The 22,546-nt window shown below is 39.8% G+C and overlaps 1 protein-coding gene across 2 annotated transcripts; it reads right to left on the minus strand.

The window, feature by feature from the left end:
• Window positions 1-3,558: 3,558 nt before the first annotated feature.
• ccn2b (cellular communication network factor 2b) lies at window positions 3,559-21,093 on the minus strand. Of its 2 annotated transcripts, none has more exons than XM_042506436.2 (5): window positions 20,951-21,093; window positions 16,089-16,305; window positions 13,903-14,105; window positions 10,417-10,661; window positions 3,559-7,520 (listed from the first exon to the last, which is right to left on the minus strand). In XM_042506436.2, exons 1-5 carry the CDS (start codon window positions 21,002-21,004, stop codon window positions 7,331-7,333), a joined length of 909 nt encoding a protein of 302 aa, XP_042362370.2. In that variant the 5' UTR covers window positions 21,005-21,093; the 3' UTR covers window positions 3,559-7,330. The 2 variants fall into 2 exon arrangements, with proteins under 2 accessions (XP_042362370.2, XP_042362369.1); XM_042506435.2 differs by having other exon boundaries at window positions 13,845-14,105.
• Window positions 21,094-22,546: the final 1,453 nt, after the last annotated feature.

The raw sequence follows: 22,546 nt of genomic DNA on the forward strand, positions 1-22,546 counted from the left end.
GAAACTTACAGGTTTCTCACAGAGGTTGTAGTAGGAGGTTTGGCGGCAGCTATCCTCCAGAATCTGTAGGTGGAGGCAGATGCAGATTGCTATAACAGGCTTTTGTTGGAGGTTTGGTGCAGCCATATACTAGAATTTGCAGGTGGAGGCAGAAGCTGCAGGTTGCTGACAGAGGCTGTAGTTGGAGTTTTGGTGGAAGTTGTTTGCTAAAATATGAAGGTGGAGGTGGAAGGAGAGGCTGAAGGAGGAGATCACATGGTTTCATGGTTACATACACATGGTTCTTCAGCAGTTTGAGGTGATGGAGCTGAAGGAATGTTGCTGATTGTGTTTGTAGTTTGACCAAGGTGTTTGTTAGAATCTAAACGTGGTATTACAAGTAGCTTAGCAAGTTGCTAACAAAGATTGTAGGTTGAGGACAAAGAAGGTTTCAGATGGCACATGTTTCTTAAGCACTTTGAGTTGATTGAGCTGATTGAATATTGCTAGTTGTCATTGTATTTTCAACATTTAGCCCAGCAGTCTACAAGAATCTGCAGCTGGAGGCAGCAGTTGCAAGTTGCTGATAGGGGCTGTTGTTGAAGGTAGAAAGAGGTTTCAGATGAATAATGGTTCCTCAGCACTTTGAGGTGATGGATGTTATGGCATGTTGCTGGTTGTACCTTGAGCAGAGCTGTCGCTAGAATCTTCAGATGAAGGAGGAAGCTGCATGTTGTTGGCACACACTTCACGTGAAGGTCGAAAGGAGTTTCACATGGCACTTTGTTTTTTTAGCACTTAGATGATCTGTTGCTTTGTTTTTTAGCACTTAAATGATGTGCTAAAATTATGGAATGCTGGTTGTGGTTGTAGTTTGAGCATTTGATGCATTCTGTCTGCCAGAATCTGCAGTTGGATGCTTTGGTTCAGGTAGCTGACAGAGGCTGTATTTGGAGTTTTGGCTTGAGCTGTCTGCCAGAATCTGCAGGTGAAGGTGAAAGCTGCATCGTGCAGAGAGATGCTGTAGTATGGGGTTTGGCCGCTGCTATCTGCCAGAATCAGTGGGGTAGTGTCAGTGCAGGTTGCTGACAGAGGCTGTAGTTAGAAGTTTAGTGGCAGTTTTTGAAGAAGAATCCTCAGAGTCATGCAGGTTTCAGTCTTTTTGGAGGGTTGGCTGCAGCTGTTTGCTCGATTCTGCAGGTGGAGGCAAGAGCTTCAGCACTTTAACATGATGGAGCTGAAGGGATGTTACTGATTATGGTTGTTGTTTCAGCATGTCTCTAATTTCTCTTCAAGGATCTGCAGGTGGAGTCCATGGTGAAGGCTGATGACAGTAGCTTTTGTTGGCAGTGTGATGCAGCTGTATCCCATCTTATCTATCTACAAGTGGAGGCAGCAGCTGCAGATTGAGACAAAGGCTTTTGCTGGAGTTTTGGTGCCTGTATCTGCCAGAATATGCAGGTGGAGGTGACAACTGTACTATAATTTGCTGACAATCTGAGACTGAGGCAGGAGGTTTGGCGGCAGTTTTTCTTATTTAGTTGTGTGCCATATTAATATGTAGGTCGAGGCGGCAACTGCAGGTTGCTGACAGAGGCTGTGGTTGGAGGTTGAAAGAGGCATTAGATGACATATGGTTCTTGAGCCTTTAGAAGTGATGGAGCCAAAGTAATATTGCTGGTTGTAGTTTTAGTTTGAACATTTGGCCAGGCTGTTTCCAAAGATCTGCAGGTGAAGCCAACATCTGCCAACAGAGGCAGATTAAGGGTTAAAGGCTTTTGCCTGCTAGAATGTGCAGGTGAAGATGGCACCTTTAGTTTGGCGATAGAGGCCGTCGTTGGAGGTTCAAAATTACCTTCAGGTGATGGAGCCAGTATAGTATAGCTGGTTGTAGTTGTAGTTTTAGCAATTGGTTGCAGCTATTTGCAACAACATGCAGGTGAAGGGAAGCAGCTGCAGATTACTGATATTGGCTGTTGATGGACATTTTGACACAATAGTCTGACATGATCTTTGGCCAAGCTTTCTGCCAGATTGCACAGGTGTAGGCAGCAGCCACATGTTTCTGAATGAGCCTGTAGGTGGAGTTTTGGTGGAAGCAGTCTGCCAGAATCTGCAAGTTGAGATACTAGCGGCAGGTTTCTGACAGAAGCCATAGGTGGAGTTTTGCTTTCTCCAGAATCAGCAATTGGAGGAAGCAACTGCATGTTGATATCAGAGGCTTTAGGTGAGGGTTTGGCCAAGCTGTCTTCCAGAATCTGCAGGTGAAGGCAGCAGCCGCAGTTTGCTGACAGATGTTGGAGTTGGAGGCTTGCTGCCAGCTTTGTGCCAGAATCTGCAGGTGTATGTGTGTGTTTGGAAGCAGTTGACTGCCAGAATATCCAGGTACAGGCAGGGAATGCAGTCTGCTGTCAGAGGCGGAGGTTAGGTGGAGGTTTGACTAGCCATCTGCCAAAATCTGCAGTTTGAGGGAGTAGCTGCAGGTTCCCTACAAAAGCTTTAGTTGTAGTCTTGGTGATAGGAGTTCACTAGAATCCACAGGTGTAGGCCCCAGCTACAGGTTCTTGTCATAGGTAGTGAGGTGTATTATGCTCAGTTTCTTAAGGTTCTTATTTCGGTTAGGCAAGGAGGCCTCGAGGTCATCCCGTCTAGGGATGGTTAGGCCTGGGAGCCAAGTGTGCAGAATACTGGCGCCAGGCTAAAAGTAACATGGAATGAGGCTCCTTTCAAAAAAGGAGATATTTGTGGGGTCTTGTGATTGATCACAGCAGGTGAAGAGTTGCTTTACTGACAAATGTATTGATGCTTGTACCTATATAAGAGACTTGCATGAGCTGTAAGATAGAGAGATTTGCATTGATCCTGAATCCTCTCCCAGGCAGACCATGGCGCCTGGTGGATGCTGAACTTTGTTGTAATAAATTGATTCTTATGCAACCAAGTCGGTGTCAGCGGAGGTTTCTTCATTTTCTACACATCTTTGCTACTTAAGAAACAACTACAGCAGTAGATGGAGGTTTGGTCACAGCTGTTTGCAAGAATCCTCACGTACCTCACGTCATGCAGATGGAGGTCAAAAGTGTTTCAGATGGAAAGTCTTACTTCAGCACTTTAAAGTGAGGAAGCCCATGTACTGTGGCTGGTTTTGGTTTTCGTCTGGGCCAATCTGACTGTGTACTTTTGTAGTGCAAATTCCCAAAAAGAAATCTGCAATTATTCAAATTAAAGAATTCAAACAACCTTCAGTGTGCCAGGGCACTGGGGATGCCAGTTGGTAATCCAGCTGCTTTACTGCCAGTTTTGTCTTGTAAATATCTGTATACAATCTGAATAGTTTAACTTGGAAGCACGAAATCCACCAATTCCAATTCAATTTCCTTGTTTGTTTTTTTTAAGTCCTGCTCTCTGTATGACCACCTGCAGCTCTGATCTGCAGCTGTTTTTACATAACCTATGCCACTGCTGCTGTGCTGTTTCATCTTTAATTCATAGCTTCTGTTTTTAGACAGATAACTGACAACACCAGCACAGCCAACTCCACACTTTCTATTTTCAGCTACAGGAACAAGACAAACGTGGTGTATCTATAAAAATAGACCTTGTTTATTGGAACAGAGGCAAAGTGCATCAGAGAACATCTCACTTGGATCTTAGTCAGGTAGTTACAGTGAAAAACAAAACAATATGATACAGTTACACAACCGTAGCGCTGTGCTAAACTAGCTGTATTAATATAGTACAAAACTGTACACAGTCTTTAGGAATTTCTATGAGCTACATTTGCCAAATATCAAATTTGTGCATACATCTTCTTTAAAATATACAGTAAGTATACTTACTGTATATTTTAAAGAAGATATCTCCAAATAGGCTCTGCCAAAAGAAGGCGTTCCTGCAAATACTGATAATGAGAATATAATAAAGATAATGACATCCATAATGTCAACACTGAGTGTTGTCATTCCTCATTGGTGTGTCAACAACATTATGTCAAGCCTTATTTCTTTCATATCTGCCAAGACAGAAAAAAAATACATTTTGAAAACCATTATCTCAAGATTACAGACAAAATCAATAAAATCAAGCTTTTGGCTTTCATTATATTCATGAAAATTTTAGTATCAATAACTGCAGCCATGTCTACTCACTTAACATGCTGAATCCTGTGAAGTAAGACACAGACAAAATGCCTGTATTGCCTGTATGCCTGTATATATATCTGCACTGTTTTTAGTGAAAACATTTATTTTTTGATTTTTGGAAATATAACAATGTAACAAAAAAATCTCAGCTCAAAGGACCATTTAAGAGCTTTTAAGAAGTCTGAACGGCTTTTACGGCCCTCCTCAGTGACTGGAGCTGACTTGGTTGTCAACATGTTATCTGAGTGTGGGACTTAGGTCACATGATAACAGCTGGTTGCAAACGTTTGAGAATGTTAACCACTGCCAGTAATCAAAGATGATCTCTGGCATCAGATGTGAATGTCTACCTCCATCTCTCCGCAGGTGTCTGTTGGTGTCAGACACCAGCTGTGAATACAAGTCTCTTGGATCTCCCAAATATACAGCCAGCTATCGTGTGAAATGTTACGGATAATTACACAACAGTTAGTTCTGACAAAGCACTTTGATTGGACAGGAAGTATTCCATTATAACAATAATATAACGGCTTAACTCTGCATGTATCACACTGCTTCACTGGTGTTCTTTAATTACGTTAACCATTAATTAGCCCAAATTAATGGTCGTCTTAACAAACTTTACACTGCAAAGAGTACATACTTCCACAAATAACATTTGAGTTGAATAATGGATGGTCATCAGAGGTCATCAAGAGGACAAAGGGATGGAGAGAAGCCTGGAGACTTCACTGCAAACCTCCAGTTTGTCATCAACAGACTCTCTTATCAACTGTTAACTCATCAGCATCACATGTTGCCACCAAAGTGACTGTCAGCAGACTCATATTTGACTGTTACACAATAAATAGAAACATGCAGATAAACGTCCATGATACAAAGCAGCTGGTCTGTGATAACGATTAGAGCTACACAGCATTATAATCTCATGTGCAGGAATTTTCGTGTTGCTCGGCAACAGTCCAGTCCCAGTCCAGTCCCAGTCCAGTTGTGGAACTATTTGTGTTGGCCAAAAAAAAATTAAATAAACAAACGAATCATATGCTGTCGTCATTTTTTACTGGCAACTATTAAATTGTGTTTGTAGAACTGTTGTCTAAAAGCAATATCACACGAGGTCTTGCTGTTGTTCTGAATATCAGCACAGCTGTGAATATCTTTAACCAAATCACAGCTGTGCTGATATACAGCACATTTCTGCTGCTCTGTGATATTGCCGTACAGACAAGTAAATATGTTATTTTTGAGGTAGTAGAAGGCTGATTTAGAGATGGATTTGATGTGTGACTGGCATGAGACACATATTTATCATTGCCTCTTTGGGATAGATTTCATGTATACTTATGAAAGGGATGTGGCAGCTTTTCTTTGACTCTGGGGTATGAACACTAAACCCTGGGTACCCGGGCTCACCACCAGCAGCTGCTCTTTGGTGGGACAATATTCTGACGCAGAGAAAAACAAACTGTAACATCTGATAGATGCCCTTACATTTCTTAGTCAGTTAATCTGTCCACCAGATTGCATGTGTACCTTAACTAGCAGACTGGACTCAAAGTGATCAGTTAATCCACATTTCCACAACTTTTCTATGACTTTGAGGCAAAATTTCATGACCATACATTCTTAGAAACAACTACTACTCTTATTGACACTCCTTATGGTTATGTTCTTTACCAACACTCTTTTCCCTTGATTAAGAATGCTGTTTTTCATTACTGTGTTAGCTATTTTTTTTAATCTATTATTTGCAAAAAAATAATGACTTCAGAACAAGATTAGAACTAGATATTTTAAACATAACTAAATGAAGCAGCATAAATGTTTACAACAGTAAAGTCTCTCTATAACCTCATAATATTTCACTGGAAACAAATCTAAAATATCAATTAAATAAATCTAATTACTGACCTCACTATTCTCTGCTCTCCCTCTCCTGCTGATGTGACTGACTGTATGCAGGACCCGCTGAAACATTTTATGATATGTGGAAAACTAAGCTAAACAGACTACACACAGTCCTTTTAGACCGTTTCTAACGAGCTCACACACTGTGCTTGTGTGAGACACAGTGACTGACAGACTGATGACAGAGCAGATTCAAATATTGCCTACAACATGTTTATGTTTGTTGAACAGGTGTTCTGATAAAGGATTGGCTTCTTCTCAATAAGGTTTTATTTCACTTATTTACATTAGCGAGTGCTGCTCGTGTTTTCATGGGGCCCATTTTATACCGGGTTTCAGTACCCACCCTTGATGCAATTAGGGCTTTGTTTCTGGACACAGCACCTGAAATGGTCCCTGGTCTGGTGAGGGCAGCGCTGCAGCTGGCAGCGGGAGTCCCGTTGGTCACTCGGGTGAAGGGAGTAGATACAGCACTTAACATCTGCTTCTTTAGCATGGCTATCTAGCCCTGCCTCTCCCATGGTTCAATTGATGAACGTTTTACTTCACAATCCACTTTTTGCAGGTCACAGGTCCTGGTCTTTCTCTAGCCATGCCTGACACTTGTCCAGATTAAGCAAGACTCTTTATATTGGCATTTTCCTTTTCTGACCTTACATCTCATCAAACAGCAAGGTGCAACTTGGGTTGGAGTCTAACGTTTCTCACAAAGAGAGCAACACAATGTCAAGAGACATGACTGATCTACCTGAACATTAAAATGTTGTTCAACCAATAGGTTTTCTCAGTGATTTTAACTGTCCCAAGACTCCAAAACTTTCTAGGTATATTTAATTTCCCATCATTTAAGTTTTAGTTTGCAGACTTAGATTATGTATTATATTGTGTTTGTTTGTGTGAATATTGTTTTGCTAAGAATGCACGTCTTCCACACTCTTATTTGGGTAGATCTTGGCTCGGTTGGTGTTAGTAAATTGAAATTAATCTTCCGATTGAATGGTCTCTCAGTAGATGTTTTCCAGACAAACAACTCTTAGCAAAATTGGTTTGATGACTACTCAAAACAGCCTACTTTTCAACAGCCTCGAAACTTACAAAGTTTCAGCAACAAAATGCTGCCACTTTACTCTCAGTCTGGATGACACTGAAGGTTAGTCGTGTAGTTGTTAGGGTTGAACTCTCCCCTTACAAATCGTTATCATAGTCTCCGATCATCCTCCGAGTGTTGGACGCCAGGAAGATGTCATTATCCTGTGGACAGTAATGATGGCAGGAACAGGTCTTGATGAACATCATCTTCTTCATGAAGACCTCTCCCTCTGGACACTGGAACTCCACCTCAGCTGTGAAGGTGGTGTGCGGCGTGCAGCAGCGATTGTCTGTGCAGACGCCGCAGAACTTTGGTTTGTACAGCCTGGTGCTGGAGCAGCCCGACAGCTTGAAGCGCATCCCCTGCTGGACCTTCGGTGTCCGGATACATTTCTTACCACTCTGTGGGACAGAAACAACAATCAGGCCCAGTCTAAAATACATAATTTCAGACTAATAAATATGTTAAAATGGCATTTCAGATTGACAAATGTTTACAAAAAATAAGATAAATATGTTCATAAAAACAGATAAAATGTTGCATTCAAATGGGTTCATATAAATGTTAAAAACAGTTCATTATGGATTAAAAAACAGAGCTGTAGCAGACTAATAAGTATTTGTCAATGTGTTAATAAAGTTATGTGAAATTCAAACAGGGTTGCTTACAGTGCACAGAAGAGTATTGTGATCAACTCAAGGGTGTTAAGTATCCATCTTTAAGTTTTATTAATTGCATTGGTTGTAATGATCTTGTAGCCCTATTGAGAAGGTAGAGGGGCAGAATTTAGATTGACGCCCAAGACCTCACAACTACTCATAGATGAGCCATAAGTGTAAAGCTGCAGAGTAATTAAGTCCAATACTTTGGTGGATGCAGAGTTTACTGACAAGTAACGGACATTAAGAAGCATGCATAAAGTAAATGCTTTTGTGTGTATGTTTTGTACTGCTTTGGCAAGATGTAGTGTGATAAAATTGAGATGCTAAGTGTGATTAGTTCATTAGCACGCTAGAGGAATTAGCATTTATTGCAATGTAGTAGCAGCGAATGTTACTTATGTGGTTAGTATGTGTTAATGTTACCAGCTTGTTTAAAGCTCACAGACTCGGCATGAGAAGTAAATTGGAAAGGAAACACTCTTCGGAGCCTGTAACCTCAGTAACTGACTGTTCGCCCTGCTTTTCATCCGTCGCCCATGCTGCAGATAAGAACTGAAGGATTTGTGAGTAAAAACTAACCAGTGCACATGCATTTTATGTTTTTTTGCTTGTAGCAAGTGAACTGGCCGTTTGTTTTTGGTCACAACGCTCCCAAGCCACAACTCAGGCCTGCAATGTTTTATTTTGGGTTTAAAGGACACTTTTTTATTTTGGTTGCAAAATGAGTGAGTGAGTGTGTGTGTGTGTGTGTGTGTGTGTGTGTGTGTGTGTGTGTGTGTGTGAGGACATGAAAATCAATAAAAAGGTCATAACGCTCAACTGAACTTAAAGGGTACCTATTGGTGAAAGATTGACTTGACTGAAAAAACTTTGAAAAGTGTTTATAGTGTAAAGGAAAGCATTTTTAAGTGTTTTGGTACACAATTTAAGTGTGTTTTATGTGTTTAAATCATTTTTATACCTCCTAAGGGGAAAGATACAGTGTAGTTTGCCGTCTGCTAACGTTTAGGCCTGACAGGGGGTCTCTAGTCTCATTAACATTGTAGGGAAACACTGCAGATTTGCAGCGAGTCGCTGGCCTGTCATACAGGACACAGCAGGAAAATGCTTTCACTAATGTCAGCTGCTTTTTACCAGCCGTTTGTGGGCTAAGGTGGTCTTGTGCATCTCAGAGTGAGACACATTGTCCCCCTCAGCTGCTGCCTCTGTTGAGATGTTGAAACACAGTGGTTGTGTTGCTTCCTTTAGTTGTAACAGTCTTTAAATAAACTTTGCAGGACGGTGGTTTGTTCCAGATCTGACGCCGCAAAACCAAAACCAGTCTTTTTTGGGAAAGTATGGCGGAGGCAAAAAATCGCGATTTTCATTTTAAAAATCGCCCTGAACCAGAAATTCGAATTAATCGATAAAATTGATTCATCGCCCAGCCCTACGTTCGAAAGACCAAAGAACTTGGTCTAATGCTGCAGACTCCAGTCTTTTTATAGAGCTGCTTGGAAATCGTTTGTACTGGTGCAACATGATTTGAGGCTGAGGAGCCCATGTGCCTGCAAATTAAGACTGCCTCTCGCAAACCTGCTTCTCCATCATCTTTTTTGTGTTTGCCTGTCCCAAACCCTATTGTTTTTGTCTTTTAAAGGCCCATGTGGGTCAGGCATTGCAAATTTGCATATACTTCAAACGCTGCAGTGTGTGGCATAGCTTAATGGTACATGGACTGATAAATAAATACTGTTATACACTCTTTAAAGATCACTCTTTAAGTTTCACTCTTGACTTGAGTAAAAAGCCTCTCCATAGTTGCGCTAGTCTCTTATGTACAGTTTCCACCTTGTCGACAGCATGGTGCCTCTGAAACCTAGAGAACACTCGGTTTGATTCAAGTTAAGAATTTAGATCTAAATGACACTCCGAATGGCACCCAGAATAATACAAAGGTACAGTATAATATCAAGCACGCCCCTTAGAAAGGGTCTTCAGTTCTTCAATCAACAGTTGAAATACCCATCTCTCTTTCAGCCCGACAACTAATTTTGTTAAATTGGAAGTTAGCTCTTTCTTACCACCAATAGGTGAATGTTTTATAAAACACTGAACACAAAAATGAATACATTAATTTTGCCACTGGATATAAGCCTGTGCTTTTCAATAAAGTTTTGAGCCCTTTTAAATGGAGACATATATTCAATAAGTACTGTATATTAAAGTCATCTTCCATTGCTTTATTTATTTCACTTTTTTCTTTCTATTATAATTTATTTTCATTATGTTATTGCCCTTCTAAATTGCTCAAGTGGCAATCTGTTCTCCTCTCTCATGTAATACTTTATATACTGCATGTGTACCACAATTTTGTTTGTGTTTACACTGATGTATCATGAGACTTCAATCTGTAAAAAGATTTATTAAGAAAAAGAAAAAAGAATTAAAGGACCAAACATTCCAGCACACTAAGATTTACTTCAAGAAGAGAAATAAACCATCATAAATACAATGAGTGTATTTTAAATAAAATATTATGGGTTCTATTAACACGGGAAAGAAATCAGAACATGTATGAGAAGATGAATAAAATTTCTTCTGCACAGTGGCTGTACTTGTCTCTTGTCTATTTGTTGAAGGGAAACACACTGACCTTGATGAGTGTTTCCTGCTGGTTGTTGCAGGGTCGAACCATGCACATCCTGGTCTGCCTCTCCAGCTGGCAGTGCTGGTTGTCGTTGGTGATGCGAGATGAGATAGCCATACCACAGGTGGCCGAGCACTCACTCCACTCTGTGGTCTGGACCACACAGTTATCTCTGGGACTCTCTGCTGGAGACACCTGTCTGAAGACTGAGACAGGGCTTGAGGAGGGAAAGGGCTGAATCTGAGTGGCTCCTACAGGAAGAGAAGGGAGGGTGGACAAAGAGATGAGGGGAGAGAGAAATGATGAAATAAGTCAAGTGGTTCTTTTTGCAAAAAGATGATTGTGAGAAACTGAAGCAGTAGGCATGAAGAGTAATAGGTGTATTAAAAAAATGTTCCCAATCGAAAACAGTAGGAAATATTTTAAACATACACAACTTCTGGGCCCACAGATGGTGAACATATACTAAATGGGGTTGCTGCTTAGCTTAGTTTAGTTTAACTTAGCTTAGCTTAGCTTAGCTTAGCTTAGCTTAGCTTTCCATTTCATTTTTTTACCTTATACCTTATTCTACCTTCTTAGCTTCATTTAGTTTAGTTTACCTGAGCTGCAGGTTTAACATGGGTTCATACCTGTGTTGTCTGGGTCAAAGTCAAATAATCGCTTTCAGCCCCTGATGTGTCCTCTGAGGTTACACTTTAAACTGCCCCTGTGGTTTAGTCTAAACCTGGCTGCTGTGTCCTGCAGACATCTAAACTCCTGTACAGCTCCCTGTCCCTGAAGTTCAAAGTACTGTAAATCTGCTGCAGATGAGGTTTAAGAGAGATTTGAAATACATTTAAGTGAGATCTCTACAGCTTCATTTGATTCATTTTAAAAAATAAATTCATAGCTCTTACAATTTATGCTCTTTTGAAGGCAACACTATAATGTTTTCAATGTTACAGTTAAAGGTGTCAGCCCTTCAGTTTTTGAAGCCCAAAGCAGAGTTACTGACTGGAAACATAAAGAGCTGGCATGGTTCGTGCACAGCCTCTACAGCAGGTGATTAAAACTGCCCAGAACATTGCTGGTTCCCATCTACAGAGCATCAGTGACCTCGGTGAAGTGAGGTGTCTGCACAGAGCCCAAAGGATACTGAAAGACAGCAGCCAGCCCAGTCACAGTCTGTTCACCCTGCTGCCATCTGGAAAAAGATACAGAAGTATCTGCTGCAGAACCACCAGACTACAGAGCAGCTTCTCCCCCCAGGCTGTGAGGCTCCTCAATTCCTCCTTCAATGCCAAAAGGATGTAGCAGGATTTAGGATGAACTTCAATTTAATTTCTTCAAGTTACCTTGTACCTTGTCTAACAACCAGTTGTCAAATAATATGTGCAGAGTGCAGACATTATCTCAGTTGTAGAGCCTGCAGGGGGGACATTTGGTCAGTTTTCGGTCATGTATATTTCCAATAAATAGTCATTTATGTCAGACAGATTCCTGTCGCAGCACAGCAGTGGACTGAAAGAAATCAGAGACAATGTCCCGCAATACAACAGAATTCACAATAGATGTTGCATTGAGTCAAAAAAACAGTTACATTTCATTCACTTATGGTGGCTAATTGTTGTGTGGAAAATTTAAAAAACTGGAAACACTGCAGGACACCATAATGCAGTACAAGTGCAGCAGCACAAGTAAAATGATGATAGTCAGGGGTGGACTGGGACAAAAATTCAGCCCTGGCATTTTTGACCCAAACTGGCCCACTACCATTCGGTTGGACACCACCTACAAGTACACCATTCTAGCACCCCCCTTAATCATGCACAACTTCTCTACTATTGCCTCAAACCACTACAAAGCAGAGTCGCATTTCAAGCCCAGTCTGTCCCTCTCACTCTCCTCCCAGTTCACGTCCGCAGCCCCTGCACCAAATAAGTCTGTTAATATGAGTTGTTTGACAGCCTCCACTTGTAGTGAGTTTAACTTTTTCACGCACTGCTTCTCAGCACCACCAGTACTACCAGAGGACTGAAACAGACAAAATCAAAAATAAGTATGTAAGTAAGAAAGTAAGTAAATAAAAATGGCAATATTTATTTAACTTCCCATTTAATTTGACATTTTATCTATCAATTTATTTATTTTCATATTTATTTGCTTATTCATTTCTGTATTATTTTCCACTTTGCATATAAAATACCCTATTTCATTTAATTTCCATTTTATTTTCCATCTTACACATTTATTTATTCATTTTCAAATATATTTATTTATTTGTGTAATTATTTATGCATTTACTTATGTATTAGAAAAATAAATAAATATTGGTGTTTTTGGCATTTATTAATTTTTATTATTTCTTCTTCTTTTTTTTCGGTTTCAGTTCTCCATACACTGGGACATTTTCTCAGCGGTTGACTCGCCATCTCACCTGGCTCATTAGCTTTGCTGACTTGAGTATCACCAACCAAGACCAGCCAGTAATCGAGTGATTGACAGCTAATGAGTGAATGAAATGAATTGAATTAATTAAACAATTTCCCTCATTAGATTAATAAAGTATTTCTATTCTATTCTATGACAACTGTATAAACCAATTGGATGTGCCAATGGGCCAGTTAGCCAACGCGGGGCCAGCCAGTCAGTTCTGTGGAGAAAAAAAAAGTCCACCAGCTGACCGGCCCACCAGGACAGTGCTCGGTATGCCACGATTGCCAGTCTATCCATGATGATAATGATGATAATTCTAGCATATGCCAATGCAAAATGTATGAATGAAGCACAGTTGAAACGTGTCATGAGTAATTTTTATCCCTCAACAGCCATTTGAGGAGTTTAAGTTTCATTATGACATGGATAAGTGATCAGGTGATCTGGTCAGATCTGATCAAATCTTGATCGTGAAAGTTTAGACCCAGTATAATGAACAGTTAAGTTGCCCTTTCACTGCAACTAGCATTTTGCTGCTCAGTCTGTGGCCTCCAACCTGCCAAATATATGGCAGGCTGCCAAAAATAAATGAATATATGGGAAACACTTAATGTGCTATGAGCTAGAGGTTAGGGTTTTTTTGTGATTGTTTTTTTTTAATTTGTGGCATATCTCATCTATCTTACTTGAATACGTTTAAATGTCAAATGTCAGTGCTTAGAATCTCCCCCTTCAGGAATGTGAAAATAGCACTCCAGTGACAAACAGATTCAACTCAGTAGTATATAGTCAAGGTCAGACATTATAGGGGACAAAAACATAAGAAAAACACCATTTTAATTACTTAATTGAGGAAACTAATTATTTGTATTAAAAGCACAAATTGCCAGAAGAAAACTACTTATCAAAGTTATTAGTGAATTATCTCAAGCACTCAGTCAGTGCATAGCACCAGCTGAATCATAATTCTTGGTAACAGAAAGAATAAAAAACTGAGCAGTTGAGGTGACACTGACTGGCTATGGCTGACTGGTAGTTGTGGTAGTTGTGATCCTGCGGCGACTGGTCACACACCCATTCTTCACAGCATTTCCCAGGGATGTGGATGCGACTTGGGTATGGGCAGTCAGGGGAGGGCAGTCTGACATCACTGGCACACATTGGCACGCAGCCAATCTCTCCGTTCATACACACACAGTGGTGCTTACAGCTGGGCTGGAAGGACTCCCCACTGCGGTACATTACGCCCCCCAGGTCACACATCTGACCCTCCTGAGCTGTAGACCCACAGAAAACATGCAGCACTGTCATTCATACATACAAGATATACACAGCACATTTCCTTAATACATCCATGACATAGGCTCCACTAACTTTATGATAAATTTGTGTTAAATTTAGGATATTATGTCTTGCAAGTTTTGATAGTGTTTGTTGGACAGTGGTGGTGTGTGGCTGAGTCACTCATCAGGATGAGGAAATCAACTCAGTAGTCTGTAAACTCTCCTCCTTCAGATTTCTGCTAGCTAGCTGTTAGCTAGCCAGGTCGAGGTTTTCAAATGTAAACATCAGTAAATATTAAGGAAAGATGAAGAAGATGGACTCCAGCGAAACTAGCAGCCTGCTAGCAATTGTAAAGGTGTTGGAAAATTAATTGGCCAACCTCTTAGCAGTGTCAGTTTCTATCAAAATATCAGGAACTGTAATATCCTTTGATTCACTGATACTCAGCTAAATCTTGGACAGCGCCATTTAACCAGAGGGCTCTTTTTCTATTTGCTGATCTGACAGAGAAGAGGACTCTCTGAGAAAGGGGGAGGAGCCTTGTGCTTTAAGGTGAATAAGGACTGGTGTAACAGTGGGAATGTCAGATACTGTCCCGTTCCTGCTGTGGATTACTGCTAACAGCTGCTGCAGTGTGGTGCTCCCATGTTCAGGAAGCGTGACTGTACAGCTGTCTTGTTTAGGCTGGGATGTGTGGACAGTTACATTGATCAGTAAAAACAGGAAAAAACCCCTGACAAGTGAAGAGAAAAACATTGATCATCTTGTTCCAATTCAATGTTCTTCTGGGAAACTTTGGGTCCTGACATTCATGTGGATGCCACCGAACATGCTCCGACCACCCACGATGGCAGTGTCCCTTGAGAAGGACAGTGACACATCTAAAAACTGCTCAAGATTGGCCTGAGGAATCTGACAAAAAGTTGAAGGTGTCAACCTGGCCTCTACTTTCCCAAGATCCCAATCTGATTGAGCATTTGTGGGATGTGCTGGTGCCCCAAATGTCCCCAATCAACGGTAGGGCCTCCCTGGATGCAGCTTTTGGCTCTGATATTTTGAAGCATGAACACAGGACCTTTAGGAATGTCGTGTGATGACTGTCACCAGGGTGTTGGCAGCAGATCTTTTTTGTCCTGTAGGTTTTGAGTTGGGGTACCAACACGTCCCACAGATACTCGATCAAATAGTAAACATGGGGAATTTGGAGGCCAGGTTGAAGCTTTCAGGATTTTGTCATGCTCCTTTGGCCATTTCTGAGGTTTTGCAGTGTGACCTGGTGCATATTATTGCTAAGCAAATGGAAAATGTTGCAGGAAAAATGAAGAATAAATAACAGTTCAATGATGTGCTAGGATATTTCTTTGTTTTAAAATTAATCATTAATGCTAATAGGACAGCAATATCCACATTAACAAAAAGCTGGTTTTGTTACAGCTCTTCTCACAGTTATGAGAAAAACATTAAATATCACCCATTATCTTAACAACTTACATGTTTATAAAAACAAAGCTGTAACACAGTGTGCCATAAGGATATTGTAAGTTATACAAATAACTGCAATAAACAGTTTATGAAAAGTAAGAAAATATATACAATGTGGTGATTACGCATGGGAAAACTTGATCTGGTTAAAGCTAAAAAAAATTGTGGTAAAAAATCTTTTGGGGTCATCTTTCAAAAGTTGTCACAGTGAGGGGACACAGTTTTCATATAGTTCTATGGTACTTGAGGGAGCTGATAGCACAGTTAGCTTGTTTTTTAAAGGCAATTGATAAGGCGAGGGGCAGGCTGAGATGGACAACGGGCACTTACGTAGATTCTTTTTTTTCTTAGTGCACTCCAATGTTCTTAAGTTTATGATAATCTAAAGCACGCATTCAGTACTCTTAATGACATTGTTGATATAACAAGAGATCATGTTCCTGGGGGGCAAATAAAGACATAATATGGTGGTGTGTTTAAGGAGGATGTGTTACCCATGCAGATGCCAGTCTCAGTGTCACTCAGCAGAGTGTAGTCACAGTAGAGCTCCTTGTGATGGTCGCAGGGTTCCAGCAGGGAGCAGGGCTCCCCCAGCTGCCTGGCACACACCTTACAGCAGCCACACCCATCCAGCACCAGGCTGGTCCCCAGCGGGCAGGGCGGGGGGGGCGCAGAGCAGGCACAGGGCTGGGAACAGTCCTGTGCCACCGTCTGCAGCATACACATAAAGCAACAGTTAGGATCATGTCAAACAAGTCGCTGCAGGAAACAGCAGAGGGAAAGTATGCATGAAATAAAGCACAAAGCTTGTCAGTGTTTTGACATCAGATAGTTAATGAGTGCCCTCAGTGCAGCAGATGTTCAGCTAGGAAGGAAAAACCTGAGGAGATATTGTTTATCAGGAAGACCTTCATCAACATCCTTTTATTTTAGTTCATTTCAAATTTTTGGCTCATTGTGACCACAGTTGTGGAAAAATGATTTCATGTAAGTATGTGAATGTCCTCATGGATAATAATAACAACGTGTGTTAAAATGTATGATTTATGCATAGTGATGGTCAGAGTCCTACACTGTCTGCAGGCAGGAGATTCCAGGGTGTCTGAACGTCAACAGACTGAATATGAGGACCGCATGTTCAGACGCCAGTTGTTCACAGACTAGACACAGGGTTACACACCATAGTTTTGATTCCTCTAAGGTGATCATCATGGAAGATGCACTGTATAAGAATTATATAACTTAAATATTCAAGTACGAACAACTCAGACTGATTGAGTTTATTGTATAGTTTATCAAAATGAAGACTGCAAGAGTTCAAGTTCTGCTACATCAACCACAAATCCACCTGACTGTCCTCAGCAGAAAAATAAGATGAGTGATCTCTTGTGGCTGCAGTAAGTGCTGTCTCTGTAAAGCAATAACAGAAGTACTGCAACCAATTAAAGCACTTTACACAATAGTGGCCAAGGCTACCAAGCTGCCACCTGCTACTCAGTCTTTAAATAATCACACACATTAACACACTGATGGAACAGCCAGTGGGAGCAATTTGGGGTTTATTATCTTGCCCAAATGTATTTTGACATGTTGACTGGAAAAGCCGGGGATCAAACTGCCAACCTTCTGATTAGTGGCAAACCCGCTCTATCTCCTGAACCATATCAGCCTCCATATTGTGGTGTTTCAAAAGTGCTTAGAAGTCAATTGTGTCTGACTTTGACAGTTCACTTCCCATCTCCTACAACCCCCATGACCTGGAGACATGTATAACAAAGAACTGACCAAATAGTTCTACAGACTAAAGAGATTGTCAGAAGAGGTTCTGCTCCTGAGGAGGTTCCCATGTACTCTGAACAGTAATGAGGACTCTCCAGAACCAAATTGCCTTTTTTTACAGAAAGAAACTGTATTACATTTTACAGATTCATATGTTTTGCTTTACAGATAAACATGTAGTCAACAAATGGACTTTAAAACTTCTGAGTGTTACATTTAAAATGCTCCTCAAAAATGTAACTTTACTTTGTCTAAAATGAACAGCAAAATGTTTTTGGCATGAATATTAGGACACTGACAGAAAAAAAGTTATTTTACCTGCTACAAACTGAAAGAAAAATAATTATGATTTTCCAATGTGTAGATTTTTAATAGATTTTTAATTATTAATTTAGATGCATGAGGTTTTTATACATAATGTGATTTATGATGGAATTTCAGATTTTTTTCCTGTCTTCCAAATGGACATAGTAAATTTACAGTTTAAAAAATATTATACTTACAACAGTTTTAAATTGAGAAATTTACATGTTGTTTACATCTTCACTGTATTTTTTGCAGAAATATTCTGGCAACCACAGCTGCCAGTTTTTTACCGTAAAAACAATGGAATTTTTATTACAGTGTATATTTGTAAAAATGACAATACCATAAAGCATAAGGAGGATATTGGGGAGGTGGAGGGATCTGAGGCAGTGTTGACATGATTATATCAGTAGTCATGGGCACTACAGTTGTGGGATTATAACTGGTGTTTTTCATCAGCTGATGAATGAAGCACTAACTGTGAAGCATAAATGAAGCAGCAGATGCCAATCAGCATATGCAACTGCACTTCAGTGTTCTGCTGGAACTAACGCCATGCTCTCCGCTTTTTAAAACCATGAAACCAACGACCAAAATAACTTTATATCATGTAAAATGTGTCACCTGGAGTGATTAAGCAAAGTTCTTCTTAAAGTTAGGATAACATTCTCCATAAACATCAAAAAGTGTTTAAGATGCTGTTTTGTTTTGGTTTTTGTTACATATCACATTACATCACATTTTCATTAAAAAAAAGTTCCATAATCTCAGGCCTCAATAACATGTTCTGAAAGTTGCCTTGAAAATATTCTCCCTTTGTTTTTATGTAACATTGTGGGAATGTTTTATAAAAAGAACATTCTATGATCTGTCACCTCTCAACATCACCAAAACATCCTCAGAATATTGCAATTAAAATGTTACGACTTATTCAGCATTTAACTTTATAGGGACATTTTTTTAAATGATAAACATCCTTAAAATGCTGACATTTGATGTGAACATTAGATTCAAATGTTTTCTTTAAAACATCACTGCAACTCCTCTCAGCTATATGAAGTTTTTTAGTTTCTTTCAGCTCACTGTTTCACAGCCCGCAGCTTTCGTGTTTGGGTTCTATCTCAACACTCTCATCCAGCAGCAGGCAGCTGTTTCCAGTGAGAACACTTTAAACCCTCTGTATGAGACCCATCCAGCAGCAGGCAGCAGACACACACAGTTAGAGCAGCTGGTGAACACAGTGGAGCATTGAGGAGCTTAAGAGACAAAGATTTCTATCAGGAGTTGACCAAAGACAGAGCCAAAGAACAGAGAGAATTTTGAACTTACATCCATCAGGTGGACACAAACATTATTGTACATGAATGTTAATGTGGCTCTGTGTCTGTGTAAATAGGCAGCTGTTTTCAGCTGTTTTTTTTTATGCTAGCATATATTTTGTTTACTTTATATGATAAGGCAGATGTGTTAAAATTTGTTGCGCTGTGCCCAACTGGCCACCTAAATTAGTGTGAGCATGCAGGTATTTTTAAACACAGGTAAACCTGCTAAAAATAGGCTATAGACTGCTATATCATTATCAGCAGAGCAGAGCTGTGTACACGGCTCTGCAGGAGACAAGTATGCCTTTCTCTCTCTCTCTGTGTGTGTGTGTGTGTGTGTGTGTGTGTGTGTGTGTGTGTGTGTGTGTGTGCACGTAGGTGGGTGGGTGGGTGTTTGGTTTTGTTTGTTTTGGCTTTTGCTTGTTCGGTTTTTGGTGTATCAGGTTAGCCACTGATTGGCTGATGGAGGAGCAGATACAGAGGTTGCAAAGCCGGGAACCATGGCCATGCAGATCAGTGCTCACAATGCTTCAGACAGACAACAAGAATGCTGCCAGCTGAGATTCAGCAGTCCAGAGGCAGTTGGCTGCTGAATGAGAAACACCAGTGTATCATGAAACCCTCATGAGGATTGTTGTAGATGAGGAGCACGACACACAAAAATGATAAATATGAATACATTGATTTTTTATAAAACTCCTGTTCCTCTCTAATTGACGGTGTGTTTGTGTAGCAGAGACAAGTGCTAACGTCAGGATTGGCTGAAGGAGTTTGTCTGTCAAAGCAACTAACTCCCGCCTACTCAAATTGTTTGTGAGTCCAGACTGAGACAGAGAGACAAACACAGTGTGGAGCTTACACCAACAGGATGCTCTCACCAGGATAGAAATATTCCATAAAAAAGAAATAAGCATGACCATATTAACCCTTTGAAACCTGGGCAAAATGGCTGGTTTCTTTCAGAAACATGGGAAGAAGGCAATGAACAACAAAAGAAGAAATGATCCAAAAATCAGCAAGAATTTGGTAAAAAAAAAAAAAGTACAGAAAACTTACAAAAGAAAGCAAGAAAAAGAAAAAGATGAAAAAAGAAAGAAAATGAAAAAAAAAGTTCTTAAAGATTATGGCAATTTTGTCACATAACTTTAAATATGTAATTATCGAAATTGTAAATATAGATTTTTCCTAGCTTTTTTCTTTTGTCCCTAAACATTTTTCCCTCGCTAATTAAAACTAATTTCTAAATCTAGTATTTTTTTGAGATTTGTGGAACACTTATTACCAAGTTGCTTATTGCCTTTTTTCCCCTGTTTTTGAAAGAAATCAAATTAATGTGATTTTAGGGTTAAAATGTGAAAGGCGTCAGAAAGCAGCACAAGAAAACTGATGTGGCTCAAGGTTTTAAAGGGTTAGTATACCTGCTACAAATAATATGAGGAGTCAAGCGAGAAAGCACTCTTTATGCAGAGCAGATTCCTTGTTCTAGTGAATGTAGAACAGGCTTGTGGAGTGAGGCTTACTGTTTTGGTCTGATCTGATGACTGCACAGACTGCCACAAGATGGAGACACCATGCTGAGCTCACACAAGCCAGCAAATAGTTTCCATGTTGTGTTTCCTTCCCAGTGTTGAGCATCAGCCCAGCAGAGAGGCAAACAAAACATGACAGCATCGACTGAGTAATGGTGAATACAAATACTTGTGTAAGCATTTACGGTGGTGTCGGAAACAGCACGAGCTCCCTGCAGTTTCACGCAACACAACAATCCTGCCACAGGATTATCACAGCTTCAGCTGTTTCTGATGTGTGGCTACACTCTGATCTAATGACTCACATGCTCATGCTCATGAACAACACTTCAAAGCAGCACTTTTATCTTAGTATAAATATGATCTCATTCTCTGATGACTTTTTATTTCAGCAAAGAAAGCTTGCTTAAGAGAACTCACCGCTGAGATGATGAGCAGGAAAACAGACAGTGCGGCTGAAGTTTCAACAGACATGTTGGTGAGCAGGCTGCAGTGAACTAACAGTCCTGGTTCCTGTGGCAGGAGGCTCACTCTGTTATTTTCCCTGCAAAGGGCTGGTGAAGCCTGGGAGGAGGAAGTGACTTAAATACCAGAGCTGTGGGTGTAGCTAGAGAAACCAGAGCCATGCTTTGCTCTGAGAGCTTGTAATGAGGAAAACATGTCATGTCCAAATGTAATTCAAAATGAAGACATTTGCTTATTCACTCCTTTCATTACAGTGGTTGCAAAAATAAAACAAAACAATTTTTTTTTTTTTTTTTTTGATAAGTTAGTTAGAAATAAGTTTCCTGCATATAGCTTACCCCCGGCTTCCCCCAAATACGCAAAATAGTTTATTTTTCCCATATTTATGATCTGATGTTTTCATCCATAACCTTTCGAAACCTGGGGCGACATCACTTTTCTTGCATTGCATTTATATGCCTTTTTACAAAAATTTGAACCTGTCAACCATGAGCACATTCGTGTGATTTCTGTCAAAAAAATGGGAAAAAAGGCAATGAGATACTTGGTGGAAAAAGTTGAACAAATTCCAAGAAATATTAGATTTAGAAAGTTTTTGTTTTTTTAAAGCTTGGGAAAAACTATATAAATAGTTACACATTTAAATTTAGTTATTTTTTATTTATGTTACAGAATTGTAACAAAATTTAAAGCACCTCTTAACGTTGTTTTTTTTTCTTTCTTTTTTCTTTACTAATTTTGGGTAATTTTTGTATACTTTTTACAAATTCCTTGTTGATTTTTTGACTTATTTCTTATTTCATTGCTTATTGTTTTTTTTCCCCATGTTTTTAAAAGAAATCAAGCCAACTTGTTCAGGTTTCAAGTTTACTCTAACTGACTTGTTAGACCCACAATATTTGCACACAATATAGCATGCTATCATATAGTGCATTAGGTAATTTTATAACTATCTTTATTGTAATTTGACATGCCTTTGTTACCATTATTGTTGTGCATCTCTTCTCCTCTCTCTTTCTCTTTTCTTTTTGTCATTATTGTAATTCAACTGTTATTTACGACATCTATTGCATGTTTGTCCGTCCTGGAAGAGTGATCCCTTGTCATCTTTAGCCCCTCTTCCTGAGGTTTCTTTCATTTTTTGTCCCCCATTTCAGGGGTTGTTTTTGGGGAGTTTTTCCTTAAGCAATGTGAGGGTCTAATGGCAGAGGGATGTCGTATGCTGTAAAGCCCTCTGAGGCAAACCGTGTTTTGTGATAATGGGCTATATAAATAAAATTGACTTGACTTGACTTGACTTGACTTTACTTGTTATCTCACTTTCATTCATGTTAAAAGTAGAAGAGGACTTTGAAAATGATGCATACAAAATTCACCACCATGCAAAATGCTGCCATGCATGTACAGCAGACCCCCAGATTTTTTAATTTTTGCAGAAAATAAGCTCTGTATTAAACAAATGGTCATGATACTTGCCCGTTTTGTACAGCAAAATAATCTTCAAAAATCAACATTACGTTAGGATTTGTTGAGCCTAAATGAAATTGCCAG

Source organism: Plectropomus leopardus, chromosome 17 (assembly GCF_026936395.1).
Source record: "Plectropomus leopardus strain MGB_pleo_1.0 chromosome 17, ASM2693639v1, whole genome shotgun sequence".
Taxonomy (NCBI): Eukaryota; Metazoa; Chordata; class Actinopteri; order Perciformes; family Serranidae; genus Plectropomus; species Plectropomus leopardus.